This window comes from Danio rerio, chromosome 1 (assembly GCF_052040795.2).
Source record: "Danio rerio strain M-AB ecotype USA chromosome 1, GRCz13ab, whole genome shotgun sequence".
NCBI classification, from domain to species: domain Eukaryota; kingdom Metazoa; phylum Chordata; class Actinopteri; order Cypriniformes; family Danionidae; genus Danio; species Danio rerio.
The window spans coordinates 57,303,457-57,323,729 of NC_141021.1; the positions used below are offsets into that span (position 1 = coordinate 57,303,457).

Sequence of the window (20,273 nt, forward strand, 5' to 3'; positions counted from 1 at the left end):
GTTGTCCTTAAAGCACATTTTAACCAATTTGGCAGTATGCTCAGAGTCATGGTCTGTTTGGAAGACCCATTTGTGGCCAAGTTTTAATTTCCTGGCTGATGTCTTGAGATGTTGCTTCAGTATTTCTACATAATGTTCTTTCTTCATGATGCCATCTATGCTGTGAAGTGGACCAGTCCCTCCTGCAGCAAAACAGCCCCACAACATGATGCTGCCGCCCCCTTACCTCACAGTTGAGATGGTGTTCCTAGGCTTGTAAGCTTTTCCCTTTGTCCTCCAAATGTAACACTGGTCATTATGGCCAAACAGTTCAATCTTAGTTCCATCAGACCACAGGACAAGTCACCAACAATTATTCTTTTTCCCAGTGTAATTTAGCTAATTGTAATCTGGCTCTTTTTATTAATTCTGGCTTGTTGATTTTCCCATGTTGCACACAAGGAAGCAGTGTGTGTTTGAGGTTTTCCTTAAATACTATTCTACAGTTGTGCCTCCATTTAACTCAAATGTTATCAATTAGCCAATCAGAAACTTCCAAAACCTTGACATCATCATCTGAGCTTTTTCAGAGGCAGAATAATCTTATTGTGTGTAAACTTGAATTTCAAGAAAAGTTATAACAATTTCTCAAAACAATCTCTCTCTCATCATTCTGCTATTAAGCAGAACAGAAACACATGTGATAATCCAAACTTACCTAAAAGAGAAAAGTTTAGTCACATTAACATCTGACTTTATTTTAAATGGTTATGTGCCTTTTATAGTTCTGGTTTCAACTGTATGTATATTTGTTTATATTACTATAGTTGTTTCATTACCATAGCCACAATAAATGAATAGATTTACCACATCAGATTTAAAAACACTACAGTATTTACTATAAGTTACTATAGTATTGTCTTCATGTGGGATGAGCGCAATTTAGCAAGTCATCTGAATGCAGCTTAACCTAATCGTCAACCAGCACTAATCTGGACAGTCCTGTGTTCCTGTGTGCTGACGCATATATGTGAGTGTGTGTGTGCATCTCTTTCCCTGTGTGTGTGTGTTTGTGTCTCTGTGTGTGTCTCTCTCTCTGTGTCTGTGTCTACATGAATCACTGTGTGTTTGTGTCTGTCTGTCTCTCTCTCCCTTTCACTCATATTGTGTGTGTAAATGGCTTCAAGCCAAAATAGTTTTTGAAGATATTTAAATTTTTCTTCTTCTTTTGTACGTCAATGTTATGAACAAAATTCTCCTCTCAGATACCAACTAATAACCACTGGCAACTGTTAAGCCAAGCTAACCAAAATAGCAGCACATAATAATGAAAGGAAAGAGTCTGATGGCTCACTGCACCACTGGACAGGATTATCTGAAGGCTACTTAAAGAGACACGATCACACACACACACACTAGGCTACTGTAATGTGTATGACCTGAAGCACTGGTGTCTTTATTACATAAGACTCCTTCAAGACAACGCACGTGGACACACACACACACACCTGGCTCTTTGTGCACTGTCAGTTGTCAATGGAAACTAATTAGAAATCTTTACTCAGAAGTGTGTTTGTGTGTGTGTTTGTGTTTGTACGCTGCAGATAATGACGAGAGAGTGTGCGACACGATCACCAGTGAGTTTTGCTGTGGTTTATTTATAGTGTGTGTGTGTGTGTGTGTGTGTGTGTGTGTGTGTGTGTGTGTGTGTGTGTGTGTGTGTGTGTGTGCATCAGCAGCGGTCACAATGCTTCAAATGAAGCCCTTCAGAGAGAGAGATGCGTGTGACGGCTGAGGATGGACGACACTGCGCTTCACATCCACTCAGACGGAGATTTCACCCTCGACTGCACCAGGATCTGTGGAGGAAACTAAACCAGCATCTCTGGTCAGGGTATATTCTGGCAAACCGTTTCCCAATCACGCTTTGCAATCGGCAAAGCAGAACGGAGCACACACCGTTTACCAATTCAGGATGGATAACTCGCAAAGCAAAACTTTCCTGCGTGCTTTCTTAACATATCGCTATCAATCCGCATTGAAAGCAAGATAATATAAACGTAAGAGGCGGGGCAAGGGTTTACGTTTTTCAAATTAAAATGTTTAAACTATGTAGGTACATCCGAATAAATAAATTGTGGGAATAATTGGGTAATTATTCGGTAATTGTGATATGGGAATTCAGAAACGTATTGTTTTTGAGTATGTGGCATATGAAAAAGATAAACCTTGGTTAAATCATGAATTATAGCTCTAAATTGATAAAAAGGAAAGGTTCAAGTCATTGAGATCGTTGAAGTATATTTAAAAGTTAAAACATAATTAATTAATATAGTATCATATATTTATGTAGTTATTTATTATTTATTTTCTTATACGCACTTTATTAGGTACACCTTATTACATAGTTGTCAGTTAATTCTTTGAGGATAGGAGATCTGCAGTTTTGCTCCAACCCTAATCAAACACAGCTGATCCAAATAATCAAGGTGATCAAGATTCTATTAAACACTTCGATTTACAATTACGATTACGAGTTGTGTTTGATCAGGGTTGGAGCTAAACTGTGGAGAGCTGCTACCCTCTAAGCATTTACTTTGACGTCTTACTAGTCTTCAAAACTGCCTTAATCTTTCGTGGCATAGATTCAACAAGGTACTGGAAATATTCCTCAGTGAATTTGATCCATATTGACATGATAGCTGTATGCAGTTGCTGCAGATTTTGTCGGCTGCACATCCATGCCAATCTCCCGTTCCACCACATATATAAATTTACTTTTTTTTTTCTTTGTAACTGCATGTGAGAATTATTATATTTAAGATGTCTCAAACAGATATTCAATTTACAAGCCAGAATTTTAGCATTAATCACTTTAAACTCAATTTAGCCACTAGGTGGCAGCACAAGACCACTTATTTTGGATTGCTGCACTTGTAGGTTTGTTTTTCATTCTTAAAGTCACTAAAATTGAAGTGAAGACCGTTTTGAATTACATCTCGACATGGTCAATGTAATTACATTTAAAATAAAATTTAATCAAGCTTACAGCTTAATTTCTACATTATAATTTCCCAGTTATTACATTCCAGCATGTTTGTGTTTTAGTGTCATCCTAAATGATGAGACTTAAATAGCTTAAGTTTCCTAAAAGCTTTTAAAAGCTTATATATATATATATATATATATATATATATATATATATATATATATATATATATATATATATATATATATATATATATATATATATATATATATATGCGTTTATGTGTAAATATGCTCTATATATGTTTATGTGTCTGTGTTCATTCATTCATTAATTTTCTTTTCGGCTTAGTCCCTTTATTAATCTGGGGACGCCACAGCAGAATGAACCGCCAACATATCCATCACTGGGAAACATCCATACACATTCATTCACACACAAATACTAAGAATTTAGCCAACCCAATTCACCTGTACCACATGTTTGTGGACTTATGGGGGAAACCGGAGCACCCAGGGCAGAGAAATCCAAGCGAACACATGGAGAACATGCAAACTCCACACAGAAACACAAACTGACCCAGCCAGGACTCAAACCAGCAACCTTCTTGCTGTGAGGCGAACATGCTACCCACTGTGCCACCGTGCAGCCCATGTTTGTGTTCCAATTGATTAATATGACTTAACATAAAGTTACTAATAACTTATTATCTTCATTATAAATCTGTGATAGTTGAACAATATATATTTACCAAGCAAAAAAATGGATTTGTACTGAATAAAACACTTTTCTTAGTGCATTTATAAATAGTTATAAATAGTTTTATTCTAAACACCAGTACATAAAGTAGAATGATCCAACTTTAAACTAAATGAGCAGCTTATTAAATATGTTAATCTAACTACCCAACGCATTTGACCGAAAAGAAAACCTTTGACCAATGGAAAAAACTATTGCCACGCCCCTACTGGAAAAAAACCTAACCAATGAAAAAACGATTACCACGCTCCCTCCTCCCTGATTTGATACCTCTCAGTCCCTTTCAAATTTCACACTTTTATTACATTATGCCTAAATTCAGTCGTTCAGTTCAATATTATTTATTGTTAATACCTTTTACATTTATATCCCTATTAACATTTGTGCATAATAGCCTACATAAATTTAAATATTTCATTAATTCCTTCTTACTTGTTTATGTAAAAAAATGTCCTGCAAAATCAAGCACCATGTCTAGCACTTATAGTCTTTTTGTCTGCATTTTTCTCTCTTTTTAAAGTATATTTTCATGACAAAACAGTAACAGGGAGAGTTATAACTTTTACATGTGAAATAAGAAAATGCAGGGGGAAAAAACAACAAAGAAAGAAAGCAAACAACAAAAAAATGTGGTATTAATAGGTTTGCATGAATCAAGCCTTGAACATCATCAATATATAAAAAGGCGAAAATGCGATTAAAGTGTATCCTTAAAAAGATTGTCACAATGCATTAAAAAATAGCACCGGTTTTCTTAAGCAACTATTTCTCAAAAGTTATGTTTTCAAAAGAAGACAACAATTTTGAGGAGAAACGTGTCGCATTTGCACATTTAACAGCTTAATTCAACTCAAAATCTGTTAGTGACACCGCATTCAAAAAACAAATGTGGAGCTACAGATACTTCATCTACAAATCCACAAAACAAGCAAGTCACATCAAAATGACCATAACTATAAATAGATAAATTAACAGGATAGATTTTGTGCAAAATCTGTTTCAGTAGCACAAATTTCTGTTTTTATTGTATGTTTTTATACAGAATGGTTATGTGCGTATGATATGTAATACTTTTGGCTAAGATGGTGTGTGTAAATGGTACAGACGTATTTAAGCATACAAAAGGTAATATCTGTGTTTAAGAACACACCAAATACAAACAAATCTATGGATGGCAATTTTCAACAGAAAAGAAAAAAAATGTCCCAAAAATAAAAAACTGAATTTTGACATAGGCAGTTGACACAAATATTAAGTAAAAACTGTTATATTTATGTAGTTCAAAGTCTGTTTGAGAAAAAAGACTCACTCACTTTATTAATATTATATTTTTATGTTTTACTGAACTGTACCATAAAAATATTGCCAAAATACAGCCAAAAATATGTGTAATTGCTAAAAAGAAAAAGAAATCTTGAAATAATAATATACAAATAGTGTGAGAGCAATTTATCTGCATTGTATGGACATTTATCTTCATATAGTGTTTTTCTTTTTTTAATAAATTATAAATAATATTTTTTCTCTATGACTTGTCAGAGTTGTTGGACAACAAAACTTAACTATTTTATAGTGGACTATTTTATAAGTATTTTCATGAAAGTTAACAATGTAAATAAGCTCCGAGATAAAACTTAACAATTGCACATGGGCTTCACAGGGAGCTTCAGCCGCATGATTTGGTTGGGGGTCCTTCCAGTTTTTACTTTACAGAAATTAGTTTACAGAAATAAAGAAAATAATTACTATACTAATACTATTCAGTGCCATTTGTGTCCCTAGGGCATTATATGGTACAGAATAATAAAAAATTCAACAAGAAAAAAATTCTGATAAGATTATCCAATTTTAACAATAAGACCCGATTACAAGTGCTAAAATTAAATCAAATTTAAAATAATTACTCTAATTTCAGTGCAAGTGGCTGAATTGCCATGTCCCAGTTTATGTATGCTCAAGTTCAGTTAAAAGTATAATTTAGAAATCCGAATAAATACTATACTTTTTATTGATTTTTTTTAATTGTCATATAATACTTCTCACCAAATGCTATAGTTTTTAATAAATTAAAATATTTTAATAAAATCTTTAAATTAATGTGTGTCCCTGAAATGGATGTCTGAATTCCAGTAATTCAGCAACCATCATTTTGTTATTGGTAATCGAATGAGAGTGTGGCAAACAAGTTGCCTATATAGTTCCTATTGTAATGTTAACTCTGGTACTCCTCTCTCCACCCTGTTAATGATTATTATATATTATATATAATAGTTTTTTCATATTAATTAAATAAAATCAACATAAATTACACATTTTTCTGGTTACTTGTATCCAAAGAACTGACAAAATTAAATCACTTAAAAACAGGATTTAATTGCATTGCAATCTATTTTTATACTAAATGAAATACATTAAATGTGTCATCATAGCAAGCTTTTTTTAGATAACCCTTGTTTAGTAATAGCTTTTAAAAAATACTATTGTTGGTGTTCTAAGCTATAACAGGCATGCGCAGTGTAAAGTGAGGGACATTTCAGCCCTTGGAAAATTTAAATATTATAGTAACTATTTATTTTAAACACCTTTAAAAAGGTATGAGAATGTTCTGTAAAAGGGGAACATTTGGCCTGTGTTACATGTGAAAATTCTGTAAAAAATGCTATGTAGTATCCTGAACTGGATCAGTATATTTTTTCTTATAGTTCAACATGTGCTCCTTCATCTGAAATTATAAAAATACCAGAAAATGTAAATAAATAAATAAATAAATAAATCAGTGACAGTTACTACCCTGAAATGGCACTGAATATAAGGAATGAACAATAAATAAAAAAAAACGATTAATTAATTTGATTAATGAAATTTCTTAATTCGTGCATTCAGTCTTCTCTGTCAAATTGCATTACATCCTTTTTTTTTAATAAAACAGTTTCTTAATCTTCTGACAAAAGACTTCTGACTCTGTTCCCCCAAATTGTCATCTCTTGGTTGTACAAAAATAGAGGACTACTTGGATTAAAAATAGTCAGAGTATGAAGGTTACAATGAGTTATTTTATCTGAAGAAGGAATATTAGGTTAGTTGTTGTTCATCTTTATAACTATGACTGGTATTGTATTTAATTAAATTATTATTGACTACTGTTTTCTTAAAGTGCTACAATACTTGCAGATAATTGCTACTGTTTGCAATAGATTAGATGGCCCATAAGGAGCAAATATTTTAATCATTTATTGAATCATTTATTCGTTTTCAGCTTAGTCCCTTTATTAATCTGGGGTCGCCACAACGGAATGAACTGCCAACATATCAAGCTTATGTTTTTGGAAGCTGAGGTCCTTGCAGCCGCAACCCATCACTATATATATACTTAAATCACCTGTACAGCATGTTTTTGGACAGTGGGGGAAACTCAAACACCCGGAGGAAACCCACACCAACACAAGGAAAACATGCAAGTCCCCCATGGAAATTCCAACTGGCTCAGCCCAGGCTTTGAGGCGATCGTGCTACTCACTGCACCACCGTGATATGTTTAAAATACTAAAAATAAAATATTGTGCTGCTATTGTCACATCTTCTTACTAAGAGTAAATACCCTCTATTACTAGCCTACACTCAGTGTATAGAATATAGAATGGACGCAAATGCGCTGTACTTCACATTAACATTAGGCATATCTTTTTTTTTTTCATTTAAACGTACGCCCACTTTTAATTTGAAAAACGTAAACCCTTGCCCCGCCTCTTACGTTTATATTATCTTGCTTTCAATGCGGATTGATAGCGATATGTTAAGAAAGCACGCAGGAAAGTTTTGCTTTGCGAGTTATCCATCCTGAATTGGTAAACGGTGTGTGCTCCGTTCTGCTTTGCCGATTGCAAAGCGTGATTGGGAAACGGTTTGCCAGAATATACCCTGACCATCTCTCATCCACAAGAGGAGCTTTAACACTCGTAAAAAGACGTTTAAAGAAGGAAGAGCCGCGTTAACGACAGATATACACGGTCTGCTGCTGATGCTGTGTGTAGGTGTGTCTGTCGCGCAGTTTCCGGATTTCTGTCACTGATTTTCGATTACTGAGTGACTGGAGGAGAGGGAGAGGGGGAAAGCGCGATGCTAGAGCTCGAGTTTGTGTTTTTCAGGATAATTCCCACTCGATAAGAAGAGATTTGAGCTGTGGGGATGTGTAGAAACTCTCCTGCACTACATAAACACACATCAACATAACTCTCGAGGTGTATTTTCAACTCTTTACGGTGAGTAACGGCTGTTGTCGTCGCGTTTATGTAACTGTTTTTTGTCTGCTAATCCGGCTCCTCGTGATTCTGTTGGTAATCAACTCAAGTCAAATTCAATCTTAAAGTTGTGTGTGTCTGAACATGTGTGTGTGTGTGTTTCTGGCTTGTTGTTCTTTTATATAAATGCGCGGCTCCATCTAGGCCAGCCCACGCGCGCCGCTGGTTGCCATGGCAACTGTCGGGGTTTTAAAAAGGGTTGAGGATGCGAGACAAAGTGAACGCGCATCTTAAGTTTACACCGATGATGAGCAAAAGTTAGCCGCCCATCTATTATTTAAGCAAGCAACAGCCTGGTTAAAAGCAGCTCCTAAATAAAAGTGACAAGCAGCAATCTTAATAGTTGAATGAAATTAACAAATGTGGCAAATGTTTGCATTTTTTGCTGAATAAATAAGTTTTATATTGTTAAAATAGGACTATTTTTGGGTTAGATGCAACAGTTTGAATATGTGGAATCTGGGAGTTCAGAAAAAGCTAAATATTGAGAAAATCACATTCAAAGTTGTGCAAATGAGGTGCTTAGTGATGCAGAATACTTATCAAAAATAAAGTTTTGATATATTTACATAAGTATATTTATATTTTTTAAATTTGTCTTCATGGAAGATAATCTTTACTCAATATTCTAATGATTTTTGGCATAAAATAAAAATTATTCAAAGTGTTTTTGGCTATTGACAAAGTTGGAACATAGGCTTCTTCTGAAAGCGTAGCCCTATCTACATTTCTGGAGATCGCGAATTATGTGTCCTGGAGTATATATGGCTGCATTTTGTCTTTAAAATGAAAGCTATTTGGTGGTATGGCCAGTGCTTAATTTGTGAATTGCGAGGTCCCGGAGCAGAAGAGGGTGCAGTGGATGGCGGATGGGTGTCGCAGACAAAAGTAAGTGGGGCGAGGGGGTCACGTAAGAAAGTGAAAGTGATCAGTGGACGGTGGAGGAGGGCGTTTAAGGAGGTGGATCGGTAAAATCCGGCGTGTTCCGGCACAAATTAAGCCCTGGGTATGACGCCGTTCATTCTTACCAGCTGACCACTTACCGCCATATGGACGGCTTTCCCGCTGTTGTCCAGTAGCTCACCATGTATGTTGGCGGACTTGAGAAGCAGAGAGGAGTTGAGGAGAGAGAGGAGGCATGAATGACACTCGCGAGAGAAATTTGAGATCTCAAAATACTTACACAGTGCCCTCTAGTGGATTTGCGAAAACAAAAACTGCAAAAAACATACCACCTGGAACCTATTTGGCGCTCTCCAGAAATGTATATAGAGGTATGTATTCAGAATGAGATTGGGATGCAAAAATATACTTGTGCAACATAAAACTGCTTTTGTGTGCCTGGGTCACAAATGGAAAAAACACATTTTATATGATCTGCTTTAGTGCATTAAATGCAGTATTAAAGTTAAATTAATAACATTAAATTTTAAATCTAATTTTGCATTTAAAAGGAAAAATCCCAGGGAAGACTTACACTGCCCTCAACGCAGAGAAGCTGCTGTTTCTATGGAAATGGAGATTACAGAGATGAGCTCTCTTCCTGATCACTGTGCTGCTGTACCCATTTGTAAAATAGACTTAAACAGTTTTATATGTCACTAATATTCAGTGGCAGCAGTTTTATGTGATTTACTGCATGTTTAAAAGTAGGTTGCAATGCTTTACGCAGTGATTAATTCCACCCCATGCAAAAAAATGTATATATTATGTAAATGCAGTTTTTAATATTGGATAATCATTAATTATTGTGGTAATTTAGTCAATTTGAATTTAATTTGTGATTCAACTCGGAGATGTTTTATGCTGATTCACAAAAATGAATGTAAGAAATACCCACAGTTATACTCATTTTTTGGTCACTCTTACAATTATCAATATTAATAAACCATTAACTATGAATTTTCGCTCAACAAACACCTAAATTGCTGCATATTAAAGGGGACCTGTTATGGAAAAATCACTTTTATAAGGTGTTTAAACACAGTTGTGTGGTAAAACTGTGTGAATATAGCCAGCCTCTAATTGTAAAAAAAATATTAACTCTATTTTTTAATATCACTCTTGATAAAAACAGTCTGCAGAAACACTTTGATTGATATTCTTCCTTTGTACATGTCATCAGAGGGGGAAAGCCCCGCCCACCAGTGACCACCTCTCCCTCATTAGAATAAACAGCCCTGAGTGAGATTTGTCATTTTGAATCTGCTGCTATGTTAACGCATAAGCATTTGTAGCTCCGCCCTCTTCTCAAAAAAGGACAATCTCATTTGAATTTAAAGCGACAGTCACCAAAGTGGCACTATTAAGATCAAATCCCAAAAGGGTCAGTTTCAGAGAGTTATAAATCATTATTTATGTGGTACATTATTTACACTAGGCAAATTATTTTACAGCTTGTAAAAGGGGCATAATAAGTCCCTCTTAATAGTCGTTAAGGTAATAATTGGGGTTAGGGATTAGAATAAAATCAAGCCTTATAAACACTAATAAACCACCAATATATTAGCAATAGCCAGGTAATAATAAGCCACTAGTTAACAGTGAGTATTGGTACTCAAACTAAAGTGTTTCCTCTTTCTCTTGCAGCCATGGCTGTGAGGCCCACCCTCATCTTTATTCTCTCTCTGATTGGCTGCTGTGCTCTTGAAGACCCACCCCAGGCTTTAGCCCCTCCCCCTCCCCGTGGATGTGGCACCGCGGTGGACCCGCCGTACAGAGTTCTGTGTGACCTGGAGTCAGTGTGGGGCATCGTGCTGGAGGCCATAGCCTGCGGCGGCACTGTATCCGCTCTGATTCTGGCCATCATTCTCCTGGCCAAGCTAAAAACGGTGACTGAACCAGACAAAAGATGCGGCGTTGGTCCGCTCCTCCTGCTATTGGCTGGAACGATGGGTCTGTTCAGCCTATCGCTGGTGTTTATGGTGGGGCGTGGCGAGGTGCTCTGCATGGTGCGCCGCGGGCTCTGGGGGGCGCTGTTTGCTATGTGTTTCTCCTGTTTGCTGGCACAGGGAGTGCGGCTGAAGAAGCTAGCCGGAGGGAGGCGGAGCCCTGCAGGAAGTTCTCTCGCCGGATTGGCTTTCGCGCTTACTGTTGTTCAAGGCATCATCGCTGGCGAGTGGCTGCTGCTTACGGTGGTCCGTGAGGGACATGCTGCCTGTGAATACCTGCCTTTGGACTTTGTGCTGGTTTGCAGCTATGCTCTAGCACTGTTGCTAGCTGCCAGCGTGTTGTCGCTAGCTGTGGTGTTGTGCGGAGGGAATAACAGAGAGGAATCCAGCAGGAAGAGGATGAAGTGGAGGTGTAACGCCGTCTGGCTTTTCCTCTCATGTCTTTCGTCGCTTCTCCTATGGGTCGCCTGGCTTGGGCTTTACCTCTATGGTGATGTCGGCATCTCGACTGTGGCGAAGGATTGGGATGAGCCGGCATTAGCGGTTGCCTTGGTGACCGAGGGCTGGGTGCTGTTGTTGTTTCACGCTATCCCGGAAACACACCTGTGTTTGCGTCCGTCCAGTCAGAGGAGCGCAGATACCGCACAGAACTACTACGACACCCCACAGCCTCCAGCTGCACAGGGTTACCATGACGATGAGCGGCCGACCAATCCCAGAGCTCCGTTCACCGAGAGTCAGGCGTACACTGTAGAGGAGCACAGCGCAGGTGGGTTGCCAGTTAAATAAAAAGAGTGTGCAGCTCTTAATAATAATAATAATCATTAGAGAATGATATGAAATGTATTTAAAAAAATCCACATGAACTGGAAGCTAAGACATTATTTTTTTACTTTTTGTGAGGGAGTTAGTGAAACGTAATATTAAATGAAGAAACAGTGGGCGCGGCTTGTTTTCTACTGCGAGCTGATTGGATGTAGTAAAGTATGTATTTCATTCAGAAAGATCTGGAAAAGGGTTTGGGGAGAGTTATTACAACCTGACAGACTCCTCCTCCTCACCATTTCTGTCTGTTGTAAAAACTGACAGCCAGAGGGGCGGGTTTAAGTATGTTAGCCACGCCCAATACCTCACGCAGATCTGAGATCTGAGAATAGGGTATATGCCGAGCTAGTGTTGTTCCCATGCTGATACACTTCCGGTGACCTGTTATTGTAAACTTTGTTCCATTTTATACGGTTCCTTTTACAGTATCAATGTTTTAATGTCATTAAAATACGTTCAGTTAAATAAACTTTAGCATTTATTTGGTTGCTCAAGCGTAAAACGAGACAAAAAGCTGTTTACTCGCACGTGCCCGTCAAAATCGGCAGGCTAACACAGAAGCTCCATTGAATATACTGGGGTAAAATAAATGCTCATATTATAAAGAAATGGAGGGGAAAATGTAATTTAATGCAGTGCATCTTGTACAGTCTGAGACCCACTTTAAATCGGATATCACTCAGCTAGTGGAGATCGCTGATTTTTAAAGAAAACAGACCTTAAACGCACCGGATTTTGCATTGGCATTCAATTTAACGGAAGCGCTTAACCCAGGTTACTGGCAAATTAAAAGTCCTATTAGCATGCTTCGGCATATACCCTATTTATCTGAGAACAAACAGAAAATGCATTTTTAGATTTTAAATTTTAGGCTTTAAGGGCAAACCATTTTTCTTTCCTTGATGACATGCACTAATGAACTGTTCACCACAAAACTAGTGATGTAAGGTATCAAAATCAATATGGTTTATTTTTGATTTCATTTGTATTTAAGGTAGGGCTGGGCGATTTGGCCTAAAATTAAAATCATGATCAATCAATCAATCAATCAATCAATCAATCAATCAATCAATCAATCAATCAATCAATCAATCAATCAATCAATCAATCAATCAAGCAAGCCTTTATTTGGCAGCTAGCTCTCTGCAACTCTCACATGGTCGCCCACTGAAGCTAAGCAGGGCTGCGCCCGGTCAGTACCTGGATGGGAGACCACATGGGAAAGCTAGGTTGCTGCCGGAAGTGGTGTTAGTGAGGCCAGCAGGGGGCGCCCAACCTGCAGTCTGTGTGGGTCCTAATGCCCCAGTATAGTGACGGGGACGCTATACTGCTCAGTGAGCGCCGTCTTTCGGATGAGACGTTAAACCGAGGTCCCGACTCTCTGTGGTCGTTAAAAATCCCAGGATGTCCTTCGAAAAGAGTAGGGGGTTTAATTCCAGCATCCTGGTCAAATCTGCCCACTGGCCTTTGTCCATCATGGCCTCCTAACCATCCCCATATTCCAATTGGCTTCATCGCTGTCTCCTCTCCACCAATCAGCTGGTGTGTGGTGTGCGGTCTGGTGCAAAATGGCTGCCGTCATCCAGGTGGATGCTGCACACTGGTGGTGGATGAGGAGATTCCCCCCCATTGTGTGTAAAGCGCTTTGAGTGCCCAGAAAAGCGCTATATAAATGTAAGGAATTATTATTATTATTATTATTATTTGTCACTACACTTTCGTATAGCGAAATTGGACCCCCCAGACCATACACAAAACATCACAAACAACATTTCAGGTGAGACAGATCATAGGAGGTAGCATTTAGAAACGAAGAAAAATACATTTGGACAGTTAGGCAAAAAAAAAACACCCCCTCAGCTTGCCCTTGATTAGGACAAAGTGAGAAAAGTGAGAAAAACATCCCTATCTTAGCATAAGCACACCGGCAAACACAACATAGACAGAGGGGATGGGAACAGGGGTAATGGAAAACAGTCCATTTTAAGGCGCAAGTCACCACATGGGTAAAAGCACACAAAGGCGTTAATTGAACATTTTAACTAAATTCCAATTAATGAACGTTTATTTTATTTATTTATTTTGTTTTTTGCCCTCATAGTTCACTGATAAGTTTTCTGCAGTAAATATGCTCATATGACAAGTGAGAGATTTTTGAATAAAGGGTGCATGAATGATTTTAAAATAATTGAAGAAAAACCACACTATCTACTATCTGATTATTCATTGAATATCAACGTTAAATAACTGAAATTAAAACACGCATTGCCTAAAACCAACAGTCAAATAATAAATAAATGAATAACTTGCACTTTTGGAAACAAAATTAATTATTGTCTACGTTTTTCATTGTAAAAGCAGAAAATAAGCAGTATCACTTCTAAATAAAATAACTCTTGTATATCCTATAAATAATATTTTAAACATTTCTTAAAAATTTTAATGTAAATAATAATTTTATTGTGATGGAAAATATGCCGTCTCTGGCACGGCTTCCAATTATTTTCACAGTGCAAACATGCGACGTGTAGTTACATTTTTGGAGAGGTTCTGTTGAGGCTGCACCGGACCACACTCGTGTGTTCGATGTAGAAGTATAAATAAGACTTAACAGAGCGGGGTCACTCGACTCCACATGTGATAAAAAGTGAATGAAAAAATGCACCTGGAAAAATTTAATTGATAGGTTTTGAATTTTGATTACTTTTCAATTAATCAGCCCTACTATAAGGTGAGCCTGCTCTGCAAAATTGACCGTCTGAACAGTTCACAGATGTGTGTTGACAGTGTTTGTAATCAACCAGATGACAATTTATTACATTTCATGCAGTCCTTTTATATATAATTCACCTAAATTATAAATAGTTGCTCCAAATGCTCATTGAATGTTTTACTGAGGAAATTATTCAATTCAATTCACCTTTATTTGTAAAGCGCTTTTACAATGTAGATTGTGTCAAAGCAGCTTCACATAGAAGATCATAGTAAATTAAAACAGTGTAGTTCAGTTTTCAGAGTTTAAGTTCAGTTCAGTTCAGTGTGGTTTAATAATCACTACTGAGGGTCCAAACACTGAAGAGCAAATCCATCGATGTGCAGCTCTACAGGGTCCTGAACCATGCAAGCCAGTATGGCAATATATATATATATTCCCATACTGCTTTACCAAAGAGCATCAGTTCATTGCTGGCTTTTAGAAAAACAAATTCGGTCAGGTGTTGATAAAAACCAATGATTTGTCATCTAACTAATCCAGAAATCTAGAAGTTAGTTATCCAGAAAGTCTGTCATATAAATATTTTAGCATAATTCCCTTTTGGATGTGCTGTGATAATAGCCATAACCCGCTTGTTAAGTCGTGATGTATGGAATACTGTTTCCAGGTCCGAGAGGTTCTCATATGAATTGAGAAAATATTCATTTATGACCACATTTTTAGTCATATCTTGATACAGATTTCTACAGATTTTTAGCCCTAAAATGTATTTTTCTTGTGTAAATATGTGTGAATTTATATTTATTCAGTTTTAAAATTTTCTTTCACTAATATTATTGTGATATAATAATAGTAATATTAAAATGTTCATATGACTTATTTACAATACAGTTTGTAAAGTAATATTTTCAGTCTTTTAGTTAGATATATTATATGAGAGACTTAGCTTTGTTTACCAAATAAGTGGATCAAATTGAATTTGCATTGTAAACATTAAATAAAAGTAAAAAATGTGCTTTTATTATTAGTTTTTAGTTATGATACTCCTAAAAGAAAACCGCATAAATTCTTCGCAGAAATAGCAAAAATGTCTGTAGATTCTGGCTGGCCCTAGTCCTATCACACATTAAAGTGAATGTTATATAAAATCACGGTGTTTTATATATATATAAAGTTAAAGTCAGAACTATTAGCCCCCTTTTAGTTTTTTTTTTCTTTTTTAAACATTTTCCAAGTGATGTTTAACAGAGCAAGGACATTTTCACAGTATCTCTAATAATATTTTTTCTTCTGGAGAAAGTCTTATGTGTTTTATTTTGGCTAGAATTAAAGCAGTTTTTAAATTTTTAAAAGCAATTTTATGGTCAAAATTATTAGCCCCTTTAAGCTATTTTTCTTTCGATAGTCTACAGAACAAACCATCACTATACAATAGCTTGCCTAATTGCCCTAACCTGCCTAGTTAACCTAATTACCCTAGTTAAGCCTTTAAATGTCACTTTAAGCTGTATAGAAGTGTCTTGAAAATATCTAGTAAAATATTATTTATGGTCATCATGGCAAAGATAAAATAAATCAGTTATTAGAGATGAGTTATTAAAACTATTATGATTAGAAATGTCTTGAAAAAAATCTGCTCTCCGTTAAACAGAAATTGGGGAAAAAATAAACAGGGGGCGAATAATTCTGATATATATATATATATATATATATATATATATATATATATATATATATATATATATATATATATATATATATATATATATATGCAATCCTGATTTTCAAAAGCATTACATCGCTTTGTAAACGTTGATTATTACCATTGTCTGAGCCTCCCCATACAGTTCAATAGAGCACTTGGTCTTGGAAGCCGCTTCATGTGATGTCACACTTAATAAGCGGATAGTATGTTCTGCATAATTTATGTTGTTAAAAAACCCTTCCTCTAACATTAAGGAAATGCCAGAGTTCAATGAAGGTTAGATTTTGGTTATAACATAAACCTAAAAAGGGTTTCAAAAGAAGTCGGTTTCCAAAAAATTTGAAAAATCAAACATCTTAGTCTGTTTAAAATTATTTAATATATTTTTTATATCTTTATAATTTGTCTTTATTTCATAAAGCCCAATTACTTTTCCTTTTCATTTTGTTTCATATCATATTATATATATATTTTGTGTCCTTTACAGCAGTTCTGCAGGCTGGAGGTTACCATAATGGATTAATACGGCCCGCTCTGCCTTTCCGGAGTCACGTTTACCAGCCTACTGAAATGGCTCTGCTCATGAATGCAGGACCGGTAACATCATAATAACATTACTTTTGCTGCTTGTTCAGTCTACTTATTTAAAATGAGTTGAAATAACACAGTTAAGATTTTTTGGGGGGACAACTTAATTGTTTTATGTTCAATCCACTTGCATTCGTGAAAACGTTTTTTGTCTGTATGTAAATACTGGATATATGTGAGCTCAGTCTCTGTGTTTCAGATCCCCACGGCTCCTCCAAACTTCACAGGCAGGCATCTGTGGTGAGAGCAATAACGTCCTCGTCTGCCCCGGGACGGCTCGCAGGGTCAAACGGCACTTTATTACAGTTCCATAATAATCATTTGGAAATGCTCCTCTAATTAAAGGCCACAAGTGGAAGCTAAATGCACACTTTTAACACAGGAGCCAGCTAGTTTTGCACAAGCTCTCGAATAAGTGCTTACTTTAAAGTACAGGACACGTATTTGATATCGCCATGGTGATGTTTAGATGACGCGATTGGACAAATCACACGCAGATGAAGACCTGCGATAATTTACATAAAGAGAGATGTGTGAAGGAGAAAGCAGAGGGAGTGTTGAAGTCAACACGAAATGCTGCTCACAGACCCATTTACTTGCATGACCGCAGTGTTGGAGAATCATTTTAGGGATTAATTAAAAATCAGTCACAAATTCAGCCAGATTACAATGAATTAATCAGGGAAACATTCTCACAGTGTTCTGGTAACATTTTTCAAAGTTATGAACAAATATTTATCATAGTGTCACTAATAAAACGGTCATTCAAAGTCTGGTCTTTAATAATGTTAGCACAGAAACTTTACCTTCATCAAATTATTGTTAAAAAATAGTTTCAGAATGTTTCGAGGGCGACGCAGTGGCGCAGTAGGTAGTGCTGTCGCCTCACAGCAAGAAGGTCGCTGGATCGAGTCTCGGCTGGGTTAGTTGGTGTTTCTGTGTGGAGTTTGCATGTTCTCCCTGCCTTCGCGTGGGTTTCCTCCAAGTGCTCCGGATTCCCCCACAGGCCAAAGACATGCGGTACAGGTGAATTGGGAACAGGTGAACAGATGAGATGGGTTGTGGCTGGAAGGGCATTCACTGTGTTAAAAAGTGCTGGATAACTTGTCGGTTCATTCCGCTGTGGCAACCCTGGATTAATAAAGGGACTAAGCCGAAAAGAAAATGAGTGAGTGAATGTTTCGAGAACATTTAATAAGTAACATTTCTATCATGATCAAGGTAATTAAATCTCTGCAATTCAAGGTAATTAAAATGTAATGTTCTCTTAGCATTAATATAACCAAGAAAAACATTTAAAAACATTTAAGAAACGTTCTGACAACACTTTAAGCATTGTTTTGTTAGCTGAGAACATTCATTCATTCATTTTTCGTTCGGCTAGTGCCTTTATTCATTAGGGGTAGCCACAGCGGAATGAACCGCCAACTTATCCAGCATTTGTTTTTTGCGGATGCCCTTCCAGCTTTAATCCAGTACTGGTAAACAACCATATACACTCTCATTCACACACATACACCATACCCAATTTAGCTCAATCAATTCACCTATATGTGTTTGTACTGTGGGGGAAAATGGAGCCGGGAGTCGAAGCAGTGACCTTCTTGCTCTGAGGCAACAAGTGCTAACCACTGAGCCACCGTGTTACTCTAGCTGAGAACATAATCTTATTAATTATTCAAAATGTAAGCAGAAATTTGAATAAAGTAAACAGGGTTCCCTGCTGAAAATAACAGCTTAAGCCAGCCTAAGCTGGTTGGCTGGTTTTAGCTGGTCATCCACCTTGGTTTTAGAGGGGTTTGGCCATTTCCAGGCTGGTTTCCAGCCATTTCCAGCCTGGTCTTAGCTGGTCAGGCTGGGCAATGACTAGGGCCAGACAGAATCTGCAGACATTTTTGCTATTTCTGCGCAGAATTTTGTTTGCGGATTTATGTAGAAAGATTTTTGGAGTATCATAACTAAAACCTTAATATATGGAATTTTAAAAATAGCTGGTCAGGAATTAAAAAATAGCTGGTCAGGCTGGAAAATGAACAGACTAAACCAGCTAAAACCAGCTTGACCAGCCTGATTTAAGCTGGACATAGCTGGTTTTAGCTGGGCTTCCAGCCTAGCTAGGCTGGTCAAGCTGGTTTAAGCTGGTCATTGTTAGAGCCAGACAGAATTTGTGGACATGTTTTGCTATTTTTGTGGAGAATTTTGTAAAAAATCTGCGGATTTATGCGAAAATATTTTGGGAGTATTGTAACTAAAAACTTAATATGTGAATTAAAGAATAATAGCTAATAAACTTTTATTTATTGTTTTTACAATGCAAATCTATCTAAATCCACTTATTTAGTAAACAAAGCAAGTCTGTCATATAATATATCTACTAAAAGACAGAAAATATTACTTTACAAACTGTATTGTAAATAAATCAAATGAACAGACTTTTAGCCAGTCATTAAGTCTATTTATTTATTTGTGTAAATTTATATTTATTCAGTTTTTAAAAAGGTTTAATTAATATTATTTACTAATATAAAAATATTCATATGACTTATTTACAATCCATTTTGTAAAGTAATATGTTCAGTCTTTTAGTGGATATGACAGACTTGCTTTGTTTATTAAATAAAGTGAATGTAATTGGATTTGCATTGTAAACATTAAAGACAAGTTAAAAAGGTATAATTTTATATATTAAGGTTTTAGTTATGATGCTCCAAAAATTATTCCTCATAAATCTACAGACTTTCAACAAAATTCTGTGCAGAAATAGCAAAAAATGTCAGCAGATTCTGTCTGGCTCTAGTAATTGCCCAGCCTGACCAGTAAAGACCAGGCAAGAAATGCCTGGAAACTAGCCTGGAATGGCCAAACCCCTTTAAAACCAGCTTGGTTGACAAGCTAAAACCAGCCAACCTGCCTAGGCCAGTTTAAGCAGTTTTTTTCAGCAGGGCTGGCTTTGGTTTCGTGTTGACTTTAAAGGATTGATCTTTGAGAGGGATTACTTCATTATTTTCTAGCCTTAGCAAATCTTCTGCCTGCATTCCACTTTAAATATCCAATCAAAATCTTTTAAATTTATTAAAACGTATTTAATTTATTTAAAATGTTTTGTATTCCATTGTTGAATTGGTATCCTGTTTTTAAATCTCTCTCTCTTTTTTAATACTCTTTTGTTTTGATATCATGTTCGATGTTATTTTTCCGAACTTTGCACGCTTGATTGTCAGTCTTCATGATGCAGTCGATGGTAAACATTTATAAATGTTCTGCCGTGTTTGATATCTTGTAAGGCAATACTGTGTGTTTGTTTGGTGAAATGAATGTGACGGTGCTGCAAACTCACAAAATGAGACACTCTCAACAGGGTCAGTGGAAAAGGCTCTTTACTTTGCTCGTGATGTTCAGATCTATTGCACAGAACTGTGGTATTTTCCCTATATTGATGTCTATATTTGAAATAAATTATAATAAACATTCCTACAGTGTTTTCAAAGCATCTCTTGTCGGTGGTTTGTTTACCGCGTCACGC

General features: G+C 36.5%; 1 protein-coding gene and 1 long non-coding RNA gene across 26 annotated transcripts in view; both read left to right on the top strand.

Annotated features, from left to right (window-relative positions):
* LOC147847023 (uncharacterized) overlaps positions 1-20,240 on the top strand; it is an 81,851-nt gene extending 61,611 nt beyond the window's left edge. The window contains exon 2 of the long non-coding RNA XR_015477207.1: positions 19,349-20,240. This is a non-coding gene — a long non-coding RNA (uncharacterized LOC147847023). The remainder of the gene's footprint in view (positions 1-19,348) is intronic.
* On the top strand, positions 7,509-20,240 carry gprc5bb (G protein-coupled receptor, class C, group 5, member Bb). Of its 25 annotated transcripts, none has more exons than XM_087234820.1 (6): positions 7,509-7,986; positions 10,615-11,685; positions 16,650-16,759; positions 16,950-17,842; positions 18,163-18,740; positions 19,559-20,240. In XM_087234820.1, the coding sequence occupies exons 2-4, from the start codon at positions 10,617-10,619 to the stop codon at positions 16,992-16,994; spliced, it is 1,224 nt and encodes a 407-aa protein (XP_087090946.1). In that variant the 5' UTR covers positions 7,509-7,986; positions 10,615-10,616; the 3' UTR covers positions 16,995-17,842; positions 18,163-18,740; positions 19,559-20,240.
* Positions 20,241-20,273: the final 33 nt, after the last annotated feature.